Raw genomic sequence first — 17,572 nt, 5'->3', positions numbered from 1 at the left:
GCTAAACTTCTCTGGTTACGCGTTGAATATCGTCACCCAACCAGATAAGTCAAGCAATATAGCTGGTTAGAGGTTAATCGCTACCCAGGGATATTCAGCGGAAGATAACTAGCTATCTCCCACTGAATATCCACGGTTAAGTGCTAAAGCAAGGGGGTCATTCCTGGCCAATTAAAATAATTTTGAATATCAGCCAACTTGCACCCAACTACGAGGGAGCTTCAAAAGGTTTCCGCACTATTTTTTTAAACGCTATTTTAATATATATCTGAAAATTAAATTACATAATTTTTCCACATAATCATCCTGTTTTGCAATACATATTTCCCATGACATTTTACGACATGCCCTATTACCACTTCTCCTACCTCAACCATTTCCTACAAAAATGTGAAAGTGCTGAAACTTTTTGAAGGACCCTTGTATTTTACAGCAGTAGCATACCTGATGTTCAGAGTCCATTCTACTTTGCATCTCCTTCATGTGGCGAGTGTCTGTAATGGACTTCTGTCTGTCCCATGCCTCAGGCATTACAGCTGGTAAATGGCAACCTGCAGCTAAGTGCAAAACAACAGATGTTTATGAAATGAAAAGGGGGGAAGTGAGTCTTTTCCCCTTTTTTCTCTTGCCTTAGTCAGGTATCCCTCATCCAGAAATGGTTTCACAGTGAGACACAGACTGGGAATGGAATTTAGGCTGTGGTAAAGAGAAAGAATGATAAGGAACCTGCTCAGATCTGAATGCTGAGTTTTGGAATTTGTTTGTCCTGTGCTCCTATTAGAGCTTATTTTTATAACTGTACTAATATTTTAATGAAATAAAAAGAATCCCCAGTGTCATTAACAGTATCTATTAAAGCAGAGGTATAAAGTGACCAGTGATCTCTATTGTGTAATTCTTTATATACAATTTCTAAAGCTATTATAGCATGAGAATTAGTGAAACTAGACAGCCACATCTCCAATTTACTAATCTCAGCACCAAACTACAAAACCTTCAGGAGGGAAATAAAAACCAGGTTATTCAAGAAATATATCAAGACAAACTCCTGATACAACCAATAACCTCACCCCATCACCAGACTATAAATGTTCCAACCAATAGCTTCCCTGTAATCTTCTGGATATGACCAGAATCTTACCTTTTGTAATCTGCCTAGAACCGCAATCATTGGCGGAATAAAAGCAACTAATGTAATGTAATAAGTTAACTCACTGGAAATACCAGTTACTGCTGCTTCTTATCTTGCTAAAATTATAGTTATCTACTGGGCAGTTTGCAAAAGAATCCTTTTACTAAGCTGCAGTAAGTGCTAGTACACATTTACCTTGGCTTAAAAGGATTTACAACAGATCGTGCACAGAGGTCCTGCTGGTAATTTCCTAATTGGCACACCCATGCACTGAAAGTTTTTTGGGATTATTGTTGGAAAAGGTATGCCAGGGGATGGAGAGTGGCTGTTCTGTGTTAATTGATTAGCGCATCCATATTACCCAGTGCAAACTGATTAGTGCAGGATTATGACATGAGCTCATACAACCTACAAAATAGATGTCGGTAAGTGCTCCAGTGGTAATTTGTTCTAATGGCAATGTTAGAGCAAAGCCATTATTAGCAAAATAGAAATCTGGCCATTTTCTGGTTGCAGTAAAAATGGTATTTCTCAGGTTTTTCCCGCATGCTAAGGACTCCCTAGGGACAGAGGGTTACCAAACAGCGGTAGTCTCAAACTCGCAGCCCACCAGGTACTATTTTGAGGCCCTCGGTATGTTTATCATAATCACAAAAGTAAAATAATACTGTTTATTGATCATATGTCTCTTTAGCTATAAATTAAAGACGTGGAGGGGCATAATAACAAAAAATGTCTAAGTCCCCTTTTGGCCTAAGGCACTAAAACATTGAAAGTAGAAGCAGGGAAAATGTCCATTATAAAAAAAATTCCAAAAGGAGGGTTTTTTGATAATGGCCTGCCTCTATGTTCAGCTGTTTAAACGCCCAGACCACCACTACGTCTACTCTTACCACATATAATGAACCAAAAAAAAGCCTAAGTCCCAAACGCCCAAAACCTGGCCTTTTATAATAATAATAATAATAATTTTATTCTTATATACCACCAAAGCTATAGTAGTTCGAGGCGGTTTACAATAAGAGGAGCTGGACAATCAACGAAGATAGGTACAAAGTAAGGTTTTAAAGTAAATGAAGCGGATAAAGGAATAAGAGGGCTGGAACATGCTGCAAACAATCAGCGAGAATAGGCACACTAGACAGTCATCAATACATGTAGGCAGAGAACAGAGAGGGAATGAGAGATCGTGGTAAAAATCAGATGGAGTAAAGCGATAGGGCAATGGGAGCATTTAGGTTAGAAATCGGTTCAACAAGTTTGTTTTTACTAGTTTTCTAAAACTTAGATAGGATGAAGCGTGCGTTATTAAGTTGCTCAGCCAGTTGTTCATTTGGCCTGCTTGGAAAGCAAGTGTTCTGTCTAGGTATCTTTTGTATCGGCAGGCCTTTATTGATGGATAGGTGAACATGTAGACTGCGTGTAGGTCTGCTGGGGCAGTCCGAGTTGAAATGTGCGACCAGGTATGTGGGGGCTGAGCCAAGTATAGATTTAAAACAAAGGCAGGCAAATTTGAACAGGACTCTTGCCTCCAGGGGCAGCCAATGAAGTTTTTGGTAATAGGGGGTTATGTTGGTCCCATTTTTTTATGCCAAAAATCAGTCGGACGGCTGAGTTTTGGATGATTCGGAGTCTTTGAATAGTTTTCTTGAAAGACCCCAGATAAATAATGTTGCAGTAGTCAAGTATGCTTAGTATGGAGGCTTGCACCAATAAACGGAATGAAGTTGCATTGAAGTACTTTCTGATGGTTCTTAGTTTCCATAGAGTCGAGAAGCCTTTTCTAATCAATAGCTCAGTGTGCGCTTCAAGAGTAAGGTGACGGTCCAGAGTTACTCCCAGAATTTTTATGGAGTTGATAATAGGATAGACTTGACCATTGAAGTCAGACCAGAGGTCCATCGCGCCCAGCAGTCCGCTCCCACCTGGTCCTGTAAGGTGATCCTTGTTTAAATCATTTAAGCCCTCCTATCCTTCTATCTATGCCCTATCATAGCCTATCTCTACCTCTATCTGTATCCCTCAATCCCCTTATCTTTCAGGAACTTATCCAATCCTTCCTTGAAACCCAGTAGTGTACTCTGTCCTATCACAGCCTCCGGAAGCACATTCCAGGTGTCCACCACCCTCTGAGTGAAAAAGAATTTCCTAGCATTGGTTCTAAACCTGTCCCCTTTCAATTTCTCTGAGTGCCCCCTTGTTCTAGTGGTTCCCAGTAGGCTAAAGAATCTGTCCCTTTCTACCTTTTCTATGCCCTTCATGATCTTGAATGTCTCTATCATGTCTCCTCTGAGTTTGTCATTCGGGCTAGCTAGGAAGAATTTGGTTTTTTCTGAGTTGAGTTTCAGTTTGAATTGGGCCATCCATTGATCGATTTGCTTTAATATGGATGCCAGGTGGATCTTTGTCTCAGGAGATAGGTTTGTTAGGGGAAAAACTAAAATGATGTCGTCTGCATAAATGTAAAATTTGACTTTTAAGCTTTGCAGTAGGTTCCCCAATGAGGCTAAGTAAATGTTAAATAGTGTAGGGGAAAGGTGAGAACCTTGTGGGATTCCACATGAGTTGACCCAGCAATAGGAATGATCGTTGTCACTATAAACTTGGTATGAACGTTTCCTTAAAAAACCCTGGAACCATTTTAGGACATTACCCGAAAGGCCAATTGACTCCAGACATTCGAGTAGGATGTCATAATCGACTAGGTCGAAAGCGTTATTTAAGTCGAATTGCAGGACTAGAGCACTTGTACCCTGACTAAATAAGCTGTGGAGGGAATCTAGTAGAGAGGCAATAACTGTTTCCGTGCTAAACCCAGGATGAAAACCTGATTGGTTGTCGTGCAGTATGCTGAATTTATCCAGGTCTTCCATCAGCTTTATAAAAAATGGAATGCTCGCAATGGGTCTGTAGTTCGTGGTCAAGTTAATGGATTCCTTGGGTTTTTTTTTTACTATTGGAGTGATAAGAATTTGGCCTATGGCTTCGGGAAAAGTGGTAGAGAGGAAAGCCAAATATGTAATTTGGCTTTAAAGGAGACTGGAGCAACTTTCATAATGTTTGGTGGGCAACAGTCTAATTTGCAGTAGGAGTCAGCGTATTTTGAATAAAATTTGCAGAATTGAAACCAGGTGGGGATGTTAAAATTATTCCAGAACATGTCTACCCTAGGTTCGACTATGTGTTGAGCAACTGGGTAGTTCAAATGATTGGATGGATGGATCTCAGGTTGATAATTTTGTTGTTGAAAAACTCAGCCAGTGCATCGGCTGATGGTGGAGAGTCTAAGGTAGGGCAGGAAAAGAACTGTATGTCAAAAACAACAACGGTTACAGAATCCACACCCCTTCCCACCTCCCAGCAACTATCGTGGCAGGAGAGATGGCTCATCTCTCCTGCTGCGATAGTGATACCATCAAGTGCAGGCAACCCCCCCCCTACTCGATCTGGGCAGGAGAAAGCCCAGGCCCTCCTGTCCTCAGTGCACCCCCTCCCACGATCGCTGCCACCTGAACCCCCGATCAGCCCCCCACCTGCCGGCCCCACGAGCCCCCCCCTGTACCTGAAAAAGTTTGGCTGGACGGACAGGTCCCAAGCCCATCCATCTAGCAGGCCCGCCATCCATCGAATGGCGGGCCTTAGGGCCTTATTGGCCCAGGCGCCTCAAACCCCGCCCATAGGTGGGGCCTGAGGCGCCTAGGCCAACTGGAATTGGCCCAGTAGTCTTAGGCCCCTCCTGTGGGCGAGGCCTTAGGCACATGGGCTGGGTTGGGCATCGCAGGGTCGGCAGGTGGGGGGCCGATCAGGGGTTCGGGGGGGTGATCGTGGTAGGGCGGTGCGCCGAGGGCAGGAGAGCCTGGGATCCCTCCTGCCTGTATCTTAGTGGGGGTGGGGTGGTCACCTGAGCAGGACGGCTTGGGCTCCCTCCTGTCCGGATCGAGTGGGGAGGGGTCGCCTGGGTAGGAGGGGTTATGCTCCCTCCTGCCCAGATCTAGTGGAGGGGGTCGCCTGGGCAGGAGGGCTTGGGCTCCCTCCTACCCGATCCGATCGGGGGGAGGGGTGGATTGCGGCACTTGGTGGTATCGCTATTGCGGCAGGGGAGATGTGCCATCTCTCCTGCCACGATGGTTGCGGTGGGGGGTGGGTAGGTTGCCGGGCTGCTAAGCTGATTGCGGCAGCCACCATCAGTTCAGCGGCCCCTTTTTCGGCACTTATACCTGTTTTGACTTGGTCTAAGTCAAAACGTATAAGTTCCGGCTAGGCAACCTGCCTAAAGTTTTGGTTATACCTGCTGTACGCCTATGTCTAGGTCGGCCCACCTCCTGCCCACCTTCTACCCTTTCCCCTCCTCTAAAAACGCCTCTTTTCACTCTATGCATTTAGAGGCAGGGGAAAAGCCTAAGCTGGTTTTAGATACGTCTAAAACCAGCTTTGGTTATGGGTACTTGGACAATCAGGTTTTTGATCGTCCAAGTATCCATTTAGGCCACTTTTTAGACCTTTTTTTTATTATTATGAGACCCTTAGCCAAAAGGAAAGATTTATAAATTATAAAGAGTTTTTTAACTCATGCAAAATTGTCATTTCTTTAACAAGACATTAACTATTTTTTCTGAGGCCTTCCAAGTACCTACAAATCCAAAATGTGGCCCTGCAAAGGGTTTGAGTTTGAGACAGCCAAGCAGCAACCTACCATCTGCTGAAGGTAGAGAAAAATACTGGAATACTAGAAGATATCACTGGGAGAACTCAGTTTTTTCTCTACCTCCATCTGCTGGTAGGAAGGGATAACCCATTTGTACAGAATGGTGAGCCAATGCTAGGAAAGACCAAATTCTACCGAAGCTTAGTTAAAGGATACGAAAGTGTGGAAAAGTAAAGAAAGGGCAAGCATATCTTATACAGATTTTCCTCAGACCCTCAAAAAACAAAAAATTGCAAATATTTGGCAGTTTTGAAATTTTGATACACAAGGAGTTGCTTCAGTTTTGCTGAGTCCCATACAGCTGCTGGATTAGTGGATGAGTAAAACAAAAAGAACAAGGAATGCTCAATCCAGATTTTAATTTTGCTAATTTGGTGGCAGATAAATTAATGTATGATATAGCTAATAATGAGTTTTCTTATATCTTTGGCTTTTTTCCAACAGATGTGCCTTGTGCTGAATAACTTAGTTAATTAAAAAAAACAACAGCAAGACTTGTGGCACCTTATGGACTATCCAATGCATTTGAGGCCCGAGCTCACTGTGTACATTCCCAATTTTAAGTCTTTCATAGCTGTTATATCTTAGGTAAATACTCTGAGCAAGCTGTAAACATTTTATGCAGTTCTATAGCAGCATGTAAAAAGAGGAAAAGAAAAAATTGGTTTGTTCTTGTGTAGCAAATAAAACCAAAAAGTGCAGGCTTAAAACAGAAAACATAGGTAAAAATAATTTCATAGTTAATCATGAGTAGTAATGTTACTCTGAGAATGAGAGATTAGAGAAACTGGGCCTTTTCTCCCTTGAAAGGAGGAGATTGAGAGGGGACATAATCAAAACATTCAGGATAATGAAGGGAATAGACTTAGTAGGGAGAACGAGAGGGCACTCTAAAGTTAAAAAGGGATAGATTATGTACAAACGTAAGGAAGTTCTTCTTCACCCAGAGAGTGATGGAAAACTGGAACGCTCTTCTGGAGGCTGTTATAGGGGAAAACACCCTCCAGGGATTCAAGACAAAGTTAGACAAGTTCCTGCTCAACCAAAACGTACGCAGGTAAGGCTAGACTCAGGGCATTGACCTAAGGACTGCCGTGGGAGCAGACTGCTGGGCACAATGGACCACTGGTCTGACCCAGCAGCGGCAATTCTTATGTTTTTATGTTCTTATTACCAGCTGCCAGAAGTCTAGGAATAAACAGGAGATATTAGAGGAATTTTCAAAAGCCATTTACCTGGATAGCAAAATGGCTTGAAAATAGCCCACCTTTCACCCAGCTAAAAGTAAGTGTGGAGTTCCACAACAGGTATACTTTTATCCTCATTATGGGAAGTGGTTTCTGGGGGTCTTATTTAGGTCATGAAACAAAAATACTGCATTTACAAAATGGCATTAACATGACAACATTAAGTAAGTTTGCAGTAGTTTACTTAATTTTTTTAGATTTTCTCTGTCAGGGGGTATGGGCAGAGAGTGGGCATCAAAGGTGTTTGGCAGTTAACATGCTGCACTTATAGCACTCTAAGGGATGGATTCTAGGTGCTGCTAAGCACCGCTTACAGAATCCCATGTAGTGACGACTAGGCATGCTTAGGTGTCACTAGGCATCCTAGAGCTGGGTACTAGTATATTAGGCCAAGTGTTATTTGGCCTAATTTACTGGCGCCTAACTTGGATGCTTAGACACCCACCTCCTCATTAGACCTCTTTCAAATCTTAACCATAGAACTGGACTAAGTCCTCTTGAAAAAATCAAAGCAAACAAGCAGAATAGAGGACTAATGTTAATAAGAATTCTTGCTATTCTCTTATACCGCTCTCAGAAACCTGTATTGTTCAAAACACATCAGTGTTTGGAAACTGCATGTACAGGTAAATGGTATCTTTCATTGAGCCGGTATTTTTATGTGCAAAACTACAAATGTGCAACAAGCTCTTATAAAGTGCTGAGTGAAATAAATAACTTTAAAATGTATCAAAAATTCGCACTTAACTTATATATAAGCTTGACTTGTAGTAAATCATTGTAGTTGTCATAGAATGGCTAAACGCCCTACGGGACCCGTTTCACCACAGTAAAGGGCTTCTTCAGGGGTCTTGTATTTATAAATGTGCAACTTTGATTCAGTTGACATTTTTTCTATATGTCAACTGAATCAAAGTTGCACATTTATAAATACAAGTTAAGTTAAGTGTGAATTTTTGAACCTCAGCTTCTTTTTGTTTGCAGGAGGCAATCCCAAACTCACAGCAGATAATGTGTCCAGCCACACGAGAGGGGGGCAGCACTGTAACCAATGTTAGAGGGGAGTTGAGAGACAGGCTGGCCAGACGTACTTTGAAACCATGCAATGCCCTGGGAGGGCAGGGGGGAGCCAGAGACATATACAGCAAGCCTCAGATGGCTAGGCACCGTGAAGCAGTCTGCATGAGGGGGGGAGGCTAAGAGAGTAGGAGATATGTGTAGAGGAGGAGTCTATGAATGATTATTCTATCATTGTGAGGCTGAGAGGGCAGTTTATAGCCAGTGTATATGGAACACAAGTTTTGGGGGGGTTGACCTAAGGCAGGTGTGTGTTCCTTCTACTAAACTGTATAGGTAGAGCCAATGCTGAATAGGTATAGGAACCTGAGAGGAATGGCAGTCGTAATGTTGTACAGTCATAAGAACATAAGAATTGCCATCTCCAAATCAGACCCTGGGTTCATCAAGTCCAGTGATCCGCACACGCGGAGGCCCCGCCAGGTGTACCCTGGCATAGTTTTAGTCCCCATATCACTGTATGCTTCTTAAGGGAGATGTGCATCTAATTTACCCTTACCCGTATCACTCTATGCCACTCTTAAGGAGATGTGCATCTAGTTTTCCCTTAAATCCTAGAACAGTGGATTCTGCAATTACTTCCTCTGGGAGAGCATTCCAGGTGTCCACCACTCGCTGCGTGAAACAGAACTTCCTGATATTTGTCCCGGACCTGTCCTCCCTCAGCTTCAGTCTATGTCCTCTTGTCCGTGTCACATTGGACATTGTAAATAACTGCTTTCCTTGCTCCATTTTGTCGAATCCTTTTAGTATTTTGAAAGTCTTGATCAGATCCCCTCGTAGTCTCCTCTTCTCAAGGGAGAACAACCCCAGTCTCCTAAGTCGTTCCTCATAGTCCAGGTTCTCCATACCTTTCACTAGCTTCGTTGCTTGTCTCTGCACCCTCTCTTGCAGTTTTAAATCTTTCTTTAGATATGGAGACCAATGCTGGACGCAGTATTCCAGGTGCGGTCTGGCCATGGCTCTGTAGAGCGGTATTATAACTTTCTCTGATCTACTCATTCCCTTCTTTATCATACCTAGCATTCTATTTGCTATCTTCACTACCGCTGCACATTGCGCCGACGGTTTCAGGATCCTATCTATCAGTACACCCAGGTCCTTTTCCTGTTCGGTCTTTCCCAGAGTTACACCTGACATACTATACTTGTGATCTTTATTTTTTCTGCCTAAATGCATCACTTTACATTTGTCCACATTAAAATTCATCTGCCATTTATCTGCCCACTTCTCCAATTGATTCAAGTCGCTCTGGAGTTCCTCGCTGTACTTCTGCGATCTGATTGCCCGGCATAGCTTTGTGTCATCTGTAAACTTGATGATTTCACTGGATGTTCCTTCTTCCAGGTCATTTATGAAAATATTAAATAAGATGGGTCCAAGTATTGAACCTTGGGGTATACCGCTAGTCACTTTTTCCCATTTTGAGAACTTCCCATTTATGCCCACTCTCTGTTTTCTGTTCTCTGGCCCTTTGCCTATCCATCTTAGTATATCTCCTTCTAGGTTCATGCGGTGGGGTGGGGGGGGTGCCGGTTAGAGCGAGGGGGCCTTTGCGAGCGGGGGGGAAGCTATGCCGGTTATCGGGGGGGGGTGCTCACAAATCGAGTCAACACTCGGTTTGCGAGTCAAAAGTTTGCTGAGTGTTTTGCTCGTCTTGCAAAACACTCGCAAACAGGGTTACTCGCAAACCGAGGTTTGACTGTATTCCACCACGGCTACAGAAAGTCAAAGTTTCACATTATTGCACTTGCCAAGGTAACCACCTGACCTCACTGTGTCCAACACCTTTTTTTTTAGTGTTTAAGACCATGTCAATTAAATAACCTTCCCAACACATGTTGCACTTTGCTAAAGGTTACCTCTACCAGGACAGCCTACCATCTACCTAGCAGGCCTCTTCCCCCCACAAACCTAGAGCTAAAGATACACATGTCTTGCATCTAACTCTATTAAATCTAAAGCACACAAGTTGTGGTTTGTTAGGTGTTTTTATTTGTACAAAGAGACCAACTAGGCAGCAAGAACAGTTTTTTCATATGAGGAAACAATCCAAAGTCATTGCAGTTTATGGTCCGCAACAGCCAGGCGCTGGTCCTACAGAGGTGACCTACAGGAAAGAGTAGCATAAACATCCCTTTTAAAGCACACATTTATGGTTTCAAAGTTTAACACAGCTCGCTACCTACATAGGTGAAAGTAACACAGAGTTAGTTATCTGGTGTGCATATATAGGCAACATCTCCCTCTAATTAGGGCCTCAGCTCCCTCTAATTTGGCTCAGCTACAAAAAAGTCATCAGTAGATTAAGCCAACCTTTATTTCCCCCCTCATATAAGACAAAGCTCTCCACCTATTCTTTAGGGCAGCCCTTTTAAAATCCCTCTCCCTATACCACGAATCATGCAGCTACTCTATGTTCTGTCAAAACCAGTTCATCTAACTCACAGCCTTCCTCGTGTAGGTAATTACCTTACTCCCTGAGATTTTCAAACACATGATATATCCTTCCATTAGTTGATAAAGTAAACACAACAGTCTATATCATAATGCACATCTTGTCTTTGAACTTATAGAGAAGCCATGATTTTAGATAGAGCATTTAAGATATCACTTTCTACATACATTACTAACCATCAATTACTAATACAAACTGGTTCCTTAACAAAGCTTTCATGAAAGTTTCTTAAATTAAGGATCTCATCTCCACACCTGTGTAGCTCCATTCTACTTACTATGTGAGGTGGGGACAGGGAACCTCAGAGTGTTGCCATATTATCTGTTAAACAACCAAAAAGACATTAACACACAGTTCAAGCCGCTGAACTCAACATAGTACTTGTATGCCATAAGTCTACATAAGCACACCACATTTCTATTCATTATAATGAACATCCTCAAGGCAGACAATACAAAGTACATTATTCCATTGTGTGAAATAGGTTTGGTTGACCCCCAAAAATATCTTTCTTACTGTACTTATGATCAGTAAATGCATTATTTTTGTCCCTTGTTGACGCCCTCAGTACGGGCAACCTGTTCTCTCTCTTTCTTTTCTTTGACTCTCTTCACTGGATTTCGGCTGCTGGATGATGATATCTGGACTTCTTTCAAGATGGTGTATGTGCAGACCCCTTTCATTCCGAATGTGCACCGTACCGGTTTAAAGTGACTGCGTGCCTTGAAACGCTGCATCCTGACCTTTTACTTTCTTGGACACTTTCTCTCCCATGTTTTGTTTATGCCCGTTTTGCCGGTTTGCTGGACTTTATCTTTTCTTCAGTTTTGGCTCAGGATTTATTTTTGTGGAGGACTGCTTGTTTTATTCTGTATATTCTTTTTAAGTGACATTATAATTTTTATGCTGTGATGCCTAGGCTAGGTTATGGACCTGTCAAGTGTGTCCATTTTTGTTTTTATTATTTACTACCATTTCATTTTTTGTAATGCTTTATTTATATTTTGTTAGCTTGCCTCTTATACTACCACCTGAACAGAAACACATATGTCCTGTATGTCTTTCTTGCTTTCATATCTTCCTATGGTCTGGTTCTCATATTTTTAATGACTCTCAATGCTGTTCTTTACTTAGCAATGACTACTGTCTTGACTGCTGTGGAATCCTGCTTTTTCCCACTGTTGTTTTTATGGTACCCCTATTAGCCTTTTGGCCTCCATCCTCTGGTTCTGGCATATACTGTATCTGAGTTTAGCTAGCTGGGTGGGCTGCCCCTCCTCCACGCCTTTGTTACTTCCTCTCTCGGCCACCCCTTGAGTGGCGGCCCTCGTTACTTCGGCCCGCCAAGAGGGGACTGAGTTGGATAACCTGGACAAACCTGGACATACTGAACTACCTGGTGGAGAAATACCTTGTGTATGTTGGACACTACAGCCATTTTAACACATATTTTCTCACAGTCTAAGCAGCCTTTCTTTACAAGCTAACCAGATGGAACAGCATGTACTTCGCTAATCTATAAAAATGATACTCCTGCTGGCCTAGTTCTTATCTTTCTAAGGAGGATACTTCTCCAAGGTTCGGTGACCATTGTTCATTTGTACTGAGTTATCAGTGCCGTATGACATACGCAAGGCACCCTGAGAAGCCATAAACCACCCATAACAAGTAACAACCCCTGAAGGATGAAGGGGGAGTAGGGATGTGGGGGCTTGGTGCCTGTCTCTAAAGCAAGCCATGGGATACAGGCATGGCCAGGATGCTGGAATGTCACCCTTGCATCTTTGTTTCAGTTTGCTGCATAAGACTGTCTGCAAGGACACCATCCTGAAGACATACAGTGTTGTATAACAAATCAGCCTCAGCAAGGTGATAAGGATTCAAGACATGGACAAAAGAAGTTCCCGAAGTGCCCTCTGTTTCTGGACTGCTAGGGCCCCTCTCGTGGGGGAGGGGGGGGGGAGTGAGAGAGGCGTGGACTGGGGGGGGGGGATAGTTAGGTATACATTTTTTGTATCACTAGGGAGTCATATGACCAGAGTTCGGGGATGAGCCTTTTGAAACAAAGCAAGAATTTATCTGTATAAAAGAACATGCATCACAAGTAGGGTCAGAGAGGTTTACCTGCTTATGCCAGAGGGTGTGCTAGCCCCCTGCTTGGCATATGAGTGTAAGTGTTACTCTCCATTGCATATTCTGAACTGACAATATATATTTCTTTCTGTTATGACTCCGCTGCTATAAATTTGTAAGCCATTATACTAACAATAAAAAATATTGTCTGTTTTGGAAAATACAATGCCGTCTTGTAGTCATTCCAATGAGGTACACTAAGCAGCAAAAACTTCAGAACTTCTCTCATATGAGGAAAGCCTAAAGAGGTTAGGGCTCATCAGCTTGGAAAAGAGATGGATGAGGGGAGATATGATTGAAGTCTACAAAATTCTGATTGGAGTGGAATGTAGATTTTGGCATCATCTGCAAAGAGGCAAATCTTACTTGACAGCCCTTCAGCAATATTGCTTACAAATATGTTAAAAAGAACAGGCCCAAAAACCAAACCTTGAGGCACATCACTGGTAAAGTATAGTTACTTACCGTAAGAGGTGTTATCCAGGGACAGCAGACAGATATTTTCAAGTATGGGTGATGTCACTGATGAAGCCCTGGTACAGACCACTTTAAAAGTGCATCGCCGTCTTTAGAAAGTTTGCGATAGCCTGAACCGTGCATGCGCGAGTGCCTTCCCGACCAACGTAGGGCACGCTGTCACTCAGTTAAGATAAGCCAGCTAAGAAGCCAACCAAGGGAGGTGGGTGTGTTGTGAGAATATCTGCCTTTTGTCCCTGGATAACACCTGTTATGGTACGTAAGTAACTGTGCTTTATCCCAGGACAAGCAGGCAGCATATTCTCACGTATGGGTAACCTCCAAGCTAACAGAAATGGGATGGTGGGACTGTTGTTCTTTAAGAAAATAAATTTTATAAAACAGATTGGCCAAACTGCCCATCCCGTCTGGAAAAGGCCTCCAGGCAGTATTGAGAAGTGAAAGTATGAACTGAGGACCAGGTGGCAGCTTCACAGATTTCCTCAATGGGAGTAGATCTGAGGAAAGCAACAGAAGCTGCCATAGCTCTGATTTTGTGGGCTGTGACAAGACTCTCCAGTGCCAGTCCAGACTGAGCATAACAGAACGAGATGCAGGCTGCCAGCCCGTTGGAAATCATTCTCTTGGAAACAGGATGCCCCAACTTGTTTGGATCAAAAGAGACGAAAAGTTGGGGAGATGTTCGATGTGGTTTTGTCCATTTACAGTCCAAAGTATGCAAGGCTGTTTCTCTAGCATGCGAATAAGGCTTAGAAAAAAATACTGGTAGAACAATGGACTGACTGAGATGAAATTCAATGACAACTTTCGGAAGAAACTCTGGATGTGTACAGAAAAACACCTTGTCATGATGAAAAACTGCCTGTCTGCCGAATCAGCGTGGGAGCCTACTCCACTCTGTATATGTCAGCCATTGGGCTTGTTAAAGCCCAGCGCGGGAGAATAGAAACATCTACTTTTGCCTGCCTGCCAAATCAGCATGAGAGTCTGCTCCGCTCTGCATAAGTCAGCCGCTGGGCTTGTTAAAAGCCCAGTGCCTAACGGCGCGCTGCCAAAGACGCGTGCTAAAGGCGCGTACCTTAAAGCGCGTCTTTGAGCATCAGATTTGAGCACTGCAGCTAAGTACTTTTTTACATTTTACCCTCTCAGGACTATGTTCATTTGCTAAATACTAAGGGCTCTTTTTACAAAGCCGCGCTAGCGGGGTTAACACGTGTGACTTTTCATCACACGCTAACCCCCGCACTGGCCAAAAACTGCCGCCTGCTCAAGAGGAGGCGGTAGCAGCTAGCGCATCCGGCAGTTTAGCGCGCATTAAACTGCTAGCGTGACTTTGTAAAAGGAGCCCTAAGAAACTATGAATATCACTGCTTAGAAATTTAGATTTTATCTGACCTGTTTTAAATTGATCTGTCAGCAATTGTTTAGACCAGTGTTCTTCAACTTTTTTACATCCGTGCACCGGCAGAAAAAAAAAGAATTATTTTGTGGACCGGCAAACTACTAGGACTAAAATTTTAAAACTCCGTTTCCGCCCCATCTCTGCGAGCTCGGTCCCCACAAATCATCTGATCCCATCCACACAAGCCTCAGTTATGATTTTATATTGAACTAGTCTTTAAGCCCGTTACATTAACGAGTGCTAGAATATATGTCTGTCTGTCTTTCTTTCTTTCTGTCTGTCTCTCTCTCTCCCGCTGTCTCTCTCTCTCTCTCCTTGGCTCCCTTTTTCTGTCTGTCTCCCTCCCTCCTGCTGTCTGTCTGTCATTCTTTGCCTCCATTTCCCTGTGCAGCAGCATTTCCACCCCACTTCCCTGTGGAGCAGCAACAGCAACAGCATTTCCCTCCCCCCCCCCCGACTTCCCTGTGCAGTAGTAGCAGTATTTGCTAAAACATAACAAAAGATATTTGAATTGGAAAAAATGGAAAGATAGTGGAGTTTGGCAATTGTACAGGAGAAAAGATGTATTACCCTTCACAGACTTCAGCATTTAGTTTCCTGACTTATCTTCTAAAAAGAACCAATGGTCTTTATTGGTATCACTTTTTTCAAATGTACAGTTTTCGGATACAATATGTCTTTGGAAATGCAGCAACATAGTAGCTTCCAAAGGAAAAGCGATTTTACTCTTTTATAAGCAATTTAGAGATTCTCACTTTTTGCCATCTATAAATTAATGAATAAATGGTCACAGGAACTTCTTATAGAACCTACATCATTGGATTGGAATAAATTCTGGTCTAAAATTAACAGACCCTTACTATCATTCTGTCACAATCTCTATTGTTTCTCATGTGGCGTGCCACTTGGACACCTCTTAAGATGAAAAAAGTCAATTTATTAAATAATGATCTTTGTTGGCACTGTCAGAAATCCCAAGGTACTCTTTCTCATATCTGTTTGCATGCTTGCACATTTATCCCTTCTGGGAACAGATATGGTCTACCATAAGTTCTATTTCAAACTGTACTGCTGATTTAACTTTTGACATAATTATTATGCGTTCACTCTACCCCTGATTTGCACACTGCTCATTCGAATGGAAATTGGTTAACATTATGATTTTGGTTGGCATTCAACAGACTTTACAATACTGGAAATCTGCTTCCTTACGTAATCATACTTTTGGTGGAATTCTTTATGTTTATTCAAATGCTATGAGCAATATGCTGCTGAAAAATTGTATAGTCATCAAGCAAGTTTTGTTTCTGAATCATGGAAGCCCATTGCCAAATATTTGCAAACAATTTAATACTAATTTCTCATTGTTCCGGATTAGAGTTGACTGGCCTAATATGTGTTCATGTTTTGAAAAACTTTCGTGAACTGTAATATTTTTATAATGTTTATTTTTGATATACCTCAATAAACAGATTGAACTTAAAAAAAAGAAAATTATTCACAAAAATTCTAATTAGTGGCAATTATTACGTGTTAATGTTCAATTACCAGCACTGATTAGCTTGTTAAATAATTAAGTTGCATGTGCAAATTGGCAATGTGCACAGATTTCTATGCGTGTGTAACTTTGGTCACACAATACAGAATCAAGCCCATACTGCTTAGTGACAGTCTATTCTATAACAGCAGAGGCATAAATGCAGCAAGAGTTTGCATGACTGATAGTAGTCAAACCTCGGTTTGCGAGTAACACGGTTTGCGGGTGTTTTGCAAGACAAGCAAAACATTTTCGCAAATCGTGACTCACAAACCGAGCGTTGACTCGATTTGCAAGACCCCCCCCGCCCGCGAACCGGCATTGCCCCCCCCCCCCGTGTACATCGCCTCCCCCTGTTAACCTGCATCTCCCTCCCTCGCGAACACCTGCCCAAACTGAAGCCTTACCCCCATCTGGCACCAGCATACAGCACCAACCCACAGGAGGTGTTAGTGCCAGTGCCCGAAGATTGTGCTGCTTGCCGGAATGGGCCTTGAGCATCTGCGCATGCTCAAGGCCTTCTGGCTCTCGTTCTCTCCGAGAATCTCGGAGAAAGGTGGGAGCCAGAAGGCCTTGAGCATGCATAGATGCTCAAGGCCCAGTCCGGCAAGCAGCACGATCTTTGGGCACCGACACCAGCACCTCATAGAAACATAGAATAGAAACATAGAAAGATGACGGCAGAAAAGGGCTACAGCCCATCAAGACTGCCCACTATTGACCCACCCCATTAAGTCTGAGTGCTAATGACCTAGTTCCTTAACTCGACCCTCGTAGGGATCCCACGTGGATGTCCCATTTATTCTTAAAGTCGAGCACGCTGGTGGCCTTGATCACCTGCACTGGAAGTTTGTTCCAGTGATCTATCACCCTTTCTGTGAAGAAATACTTCCTGGTGTCACCACTAAATTTTCCTCCTCTGAGTTTGAGCGGGTGCCCCCTTGTGACCGAGGGTCCCTTGGGAAAGAATATATCGTTTTCCACCTCGACACGATCTGTGACGTACTTAAATGTCTCAATCATGTCACCCCTTTCCCTGCACTCCTCTAGGGTATAGAGCTGCAGTTTGCCCAGTCTTTCTTCGTATGAGAGACCCTTGAGTCCGGCGACCATCCTAGTGGCCATCCGCTGGACCGACTCAGCTCGAAGCACATCTTTCCAGTAATGTGGCCTCTAGAATTGCACACAGTATTCCAGATGAGGTCTCACCATGGTTCTGTAGAGTGGCATTATGACTTCAGGTTTGCGGCTGACGAAGCTTCTATTGATACATCCCATCATTTGCCTTGCCTTAGATGAGGCCTTCTCTACTTGTTTGGCAGCCTTCATGTCTGCACTGATGATTACCCCCAAGTCCCGTTCCTCTGAAGTCCTAGCTAGCGTTTCTCCATTCAAGGAGTATGT

General features: G+C 43.1%; 1 protein-coding gene across 7 annotated transcripts in view; it reads right to left on the bottom strand.

Moving 5' to 3' along the window:
• MARCHF10 (membrane associated ring-CH-type finger 10) overlaps positions 1–17,572 on the bottom strand; it is a 177,336-nt gene that overhangs the window by 99,160 nt on the left and 60,604 nt on the right. For 6 of the 7 annotated variants that reach the window (XM_033917637.1, XM_033917635.1, XM_033917633.1 and 3 more), the window contains one exon: positions 445–557. In XM_033917637.1, coding sequence (XP_033773528.1) covers positions 445–531 — 87 coding nt within the window. In that variant the 5' untranslated portion in view covers positions 532–557. Of the gene's footprint in view, positions 1–444; positions 558–10,896; positions 10,941–17,572 lie in introns of all 7 variants that reach the window. The other variant, XM_033917634.1, reaches the window with a different exon arrangement.

This window comes from Geotrypetes seraphini, chromosome 13 (assembly GCF_902459505.1).
Source record: "Geotrypetes seraphini chromosome 13, aGeoSer1.1, whole genome shotgun sequence".
Taxonomy (NCBI): domain Eukaryota; kingdom Metazoa; phylum Chordata; class Amphibia; order Gymnophiona; family Dermophiidae; genus Geotrypetes; species Geotrypetes seraphini.
The sequence above is the reverse complement of the archived record's forward strand: the minus strand, read 5'-3'. Positions and strand labels throughout refer to the sequence as shown.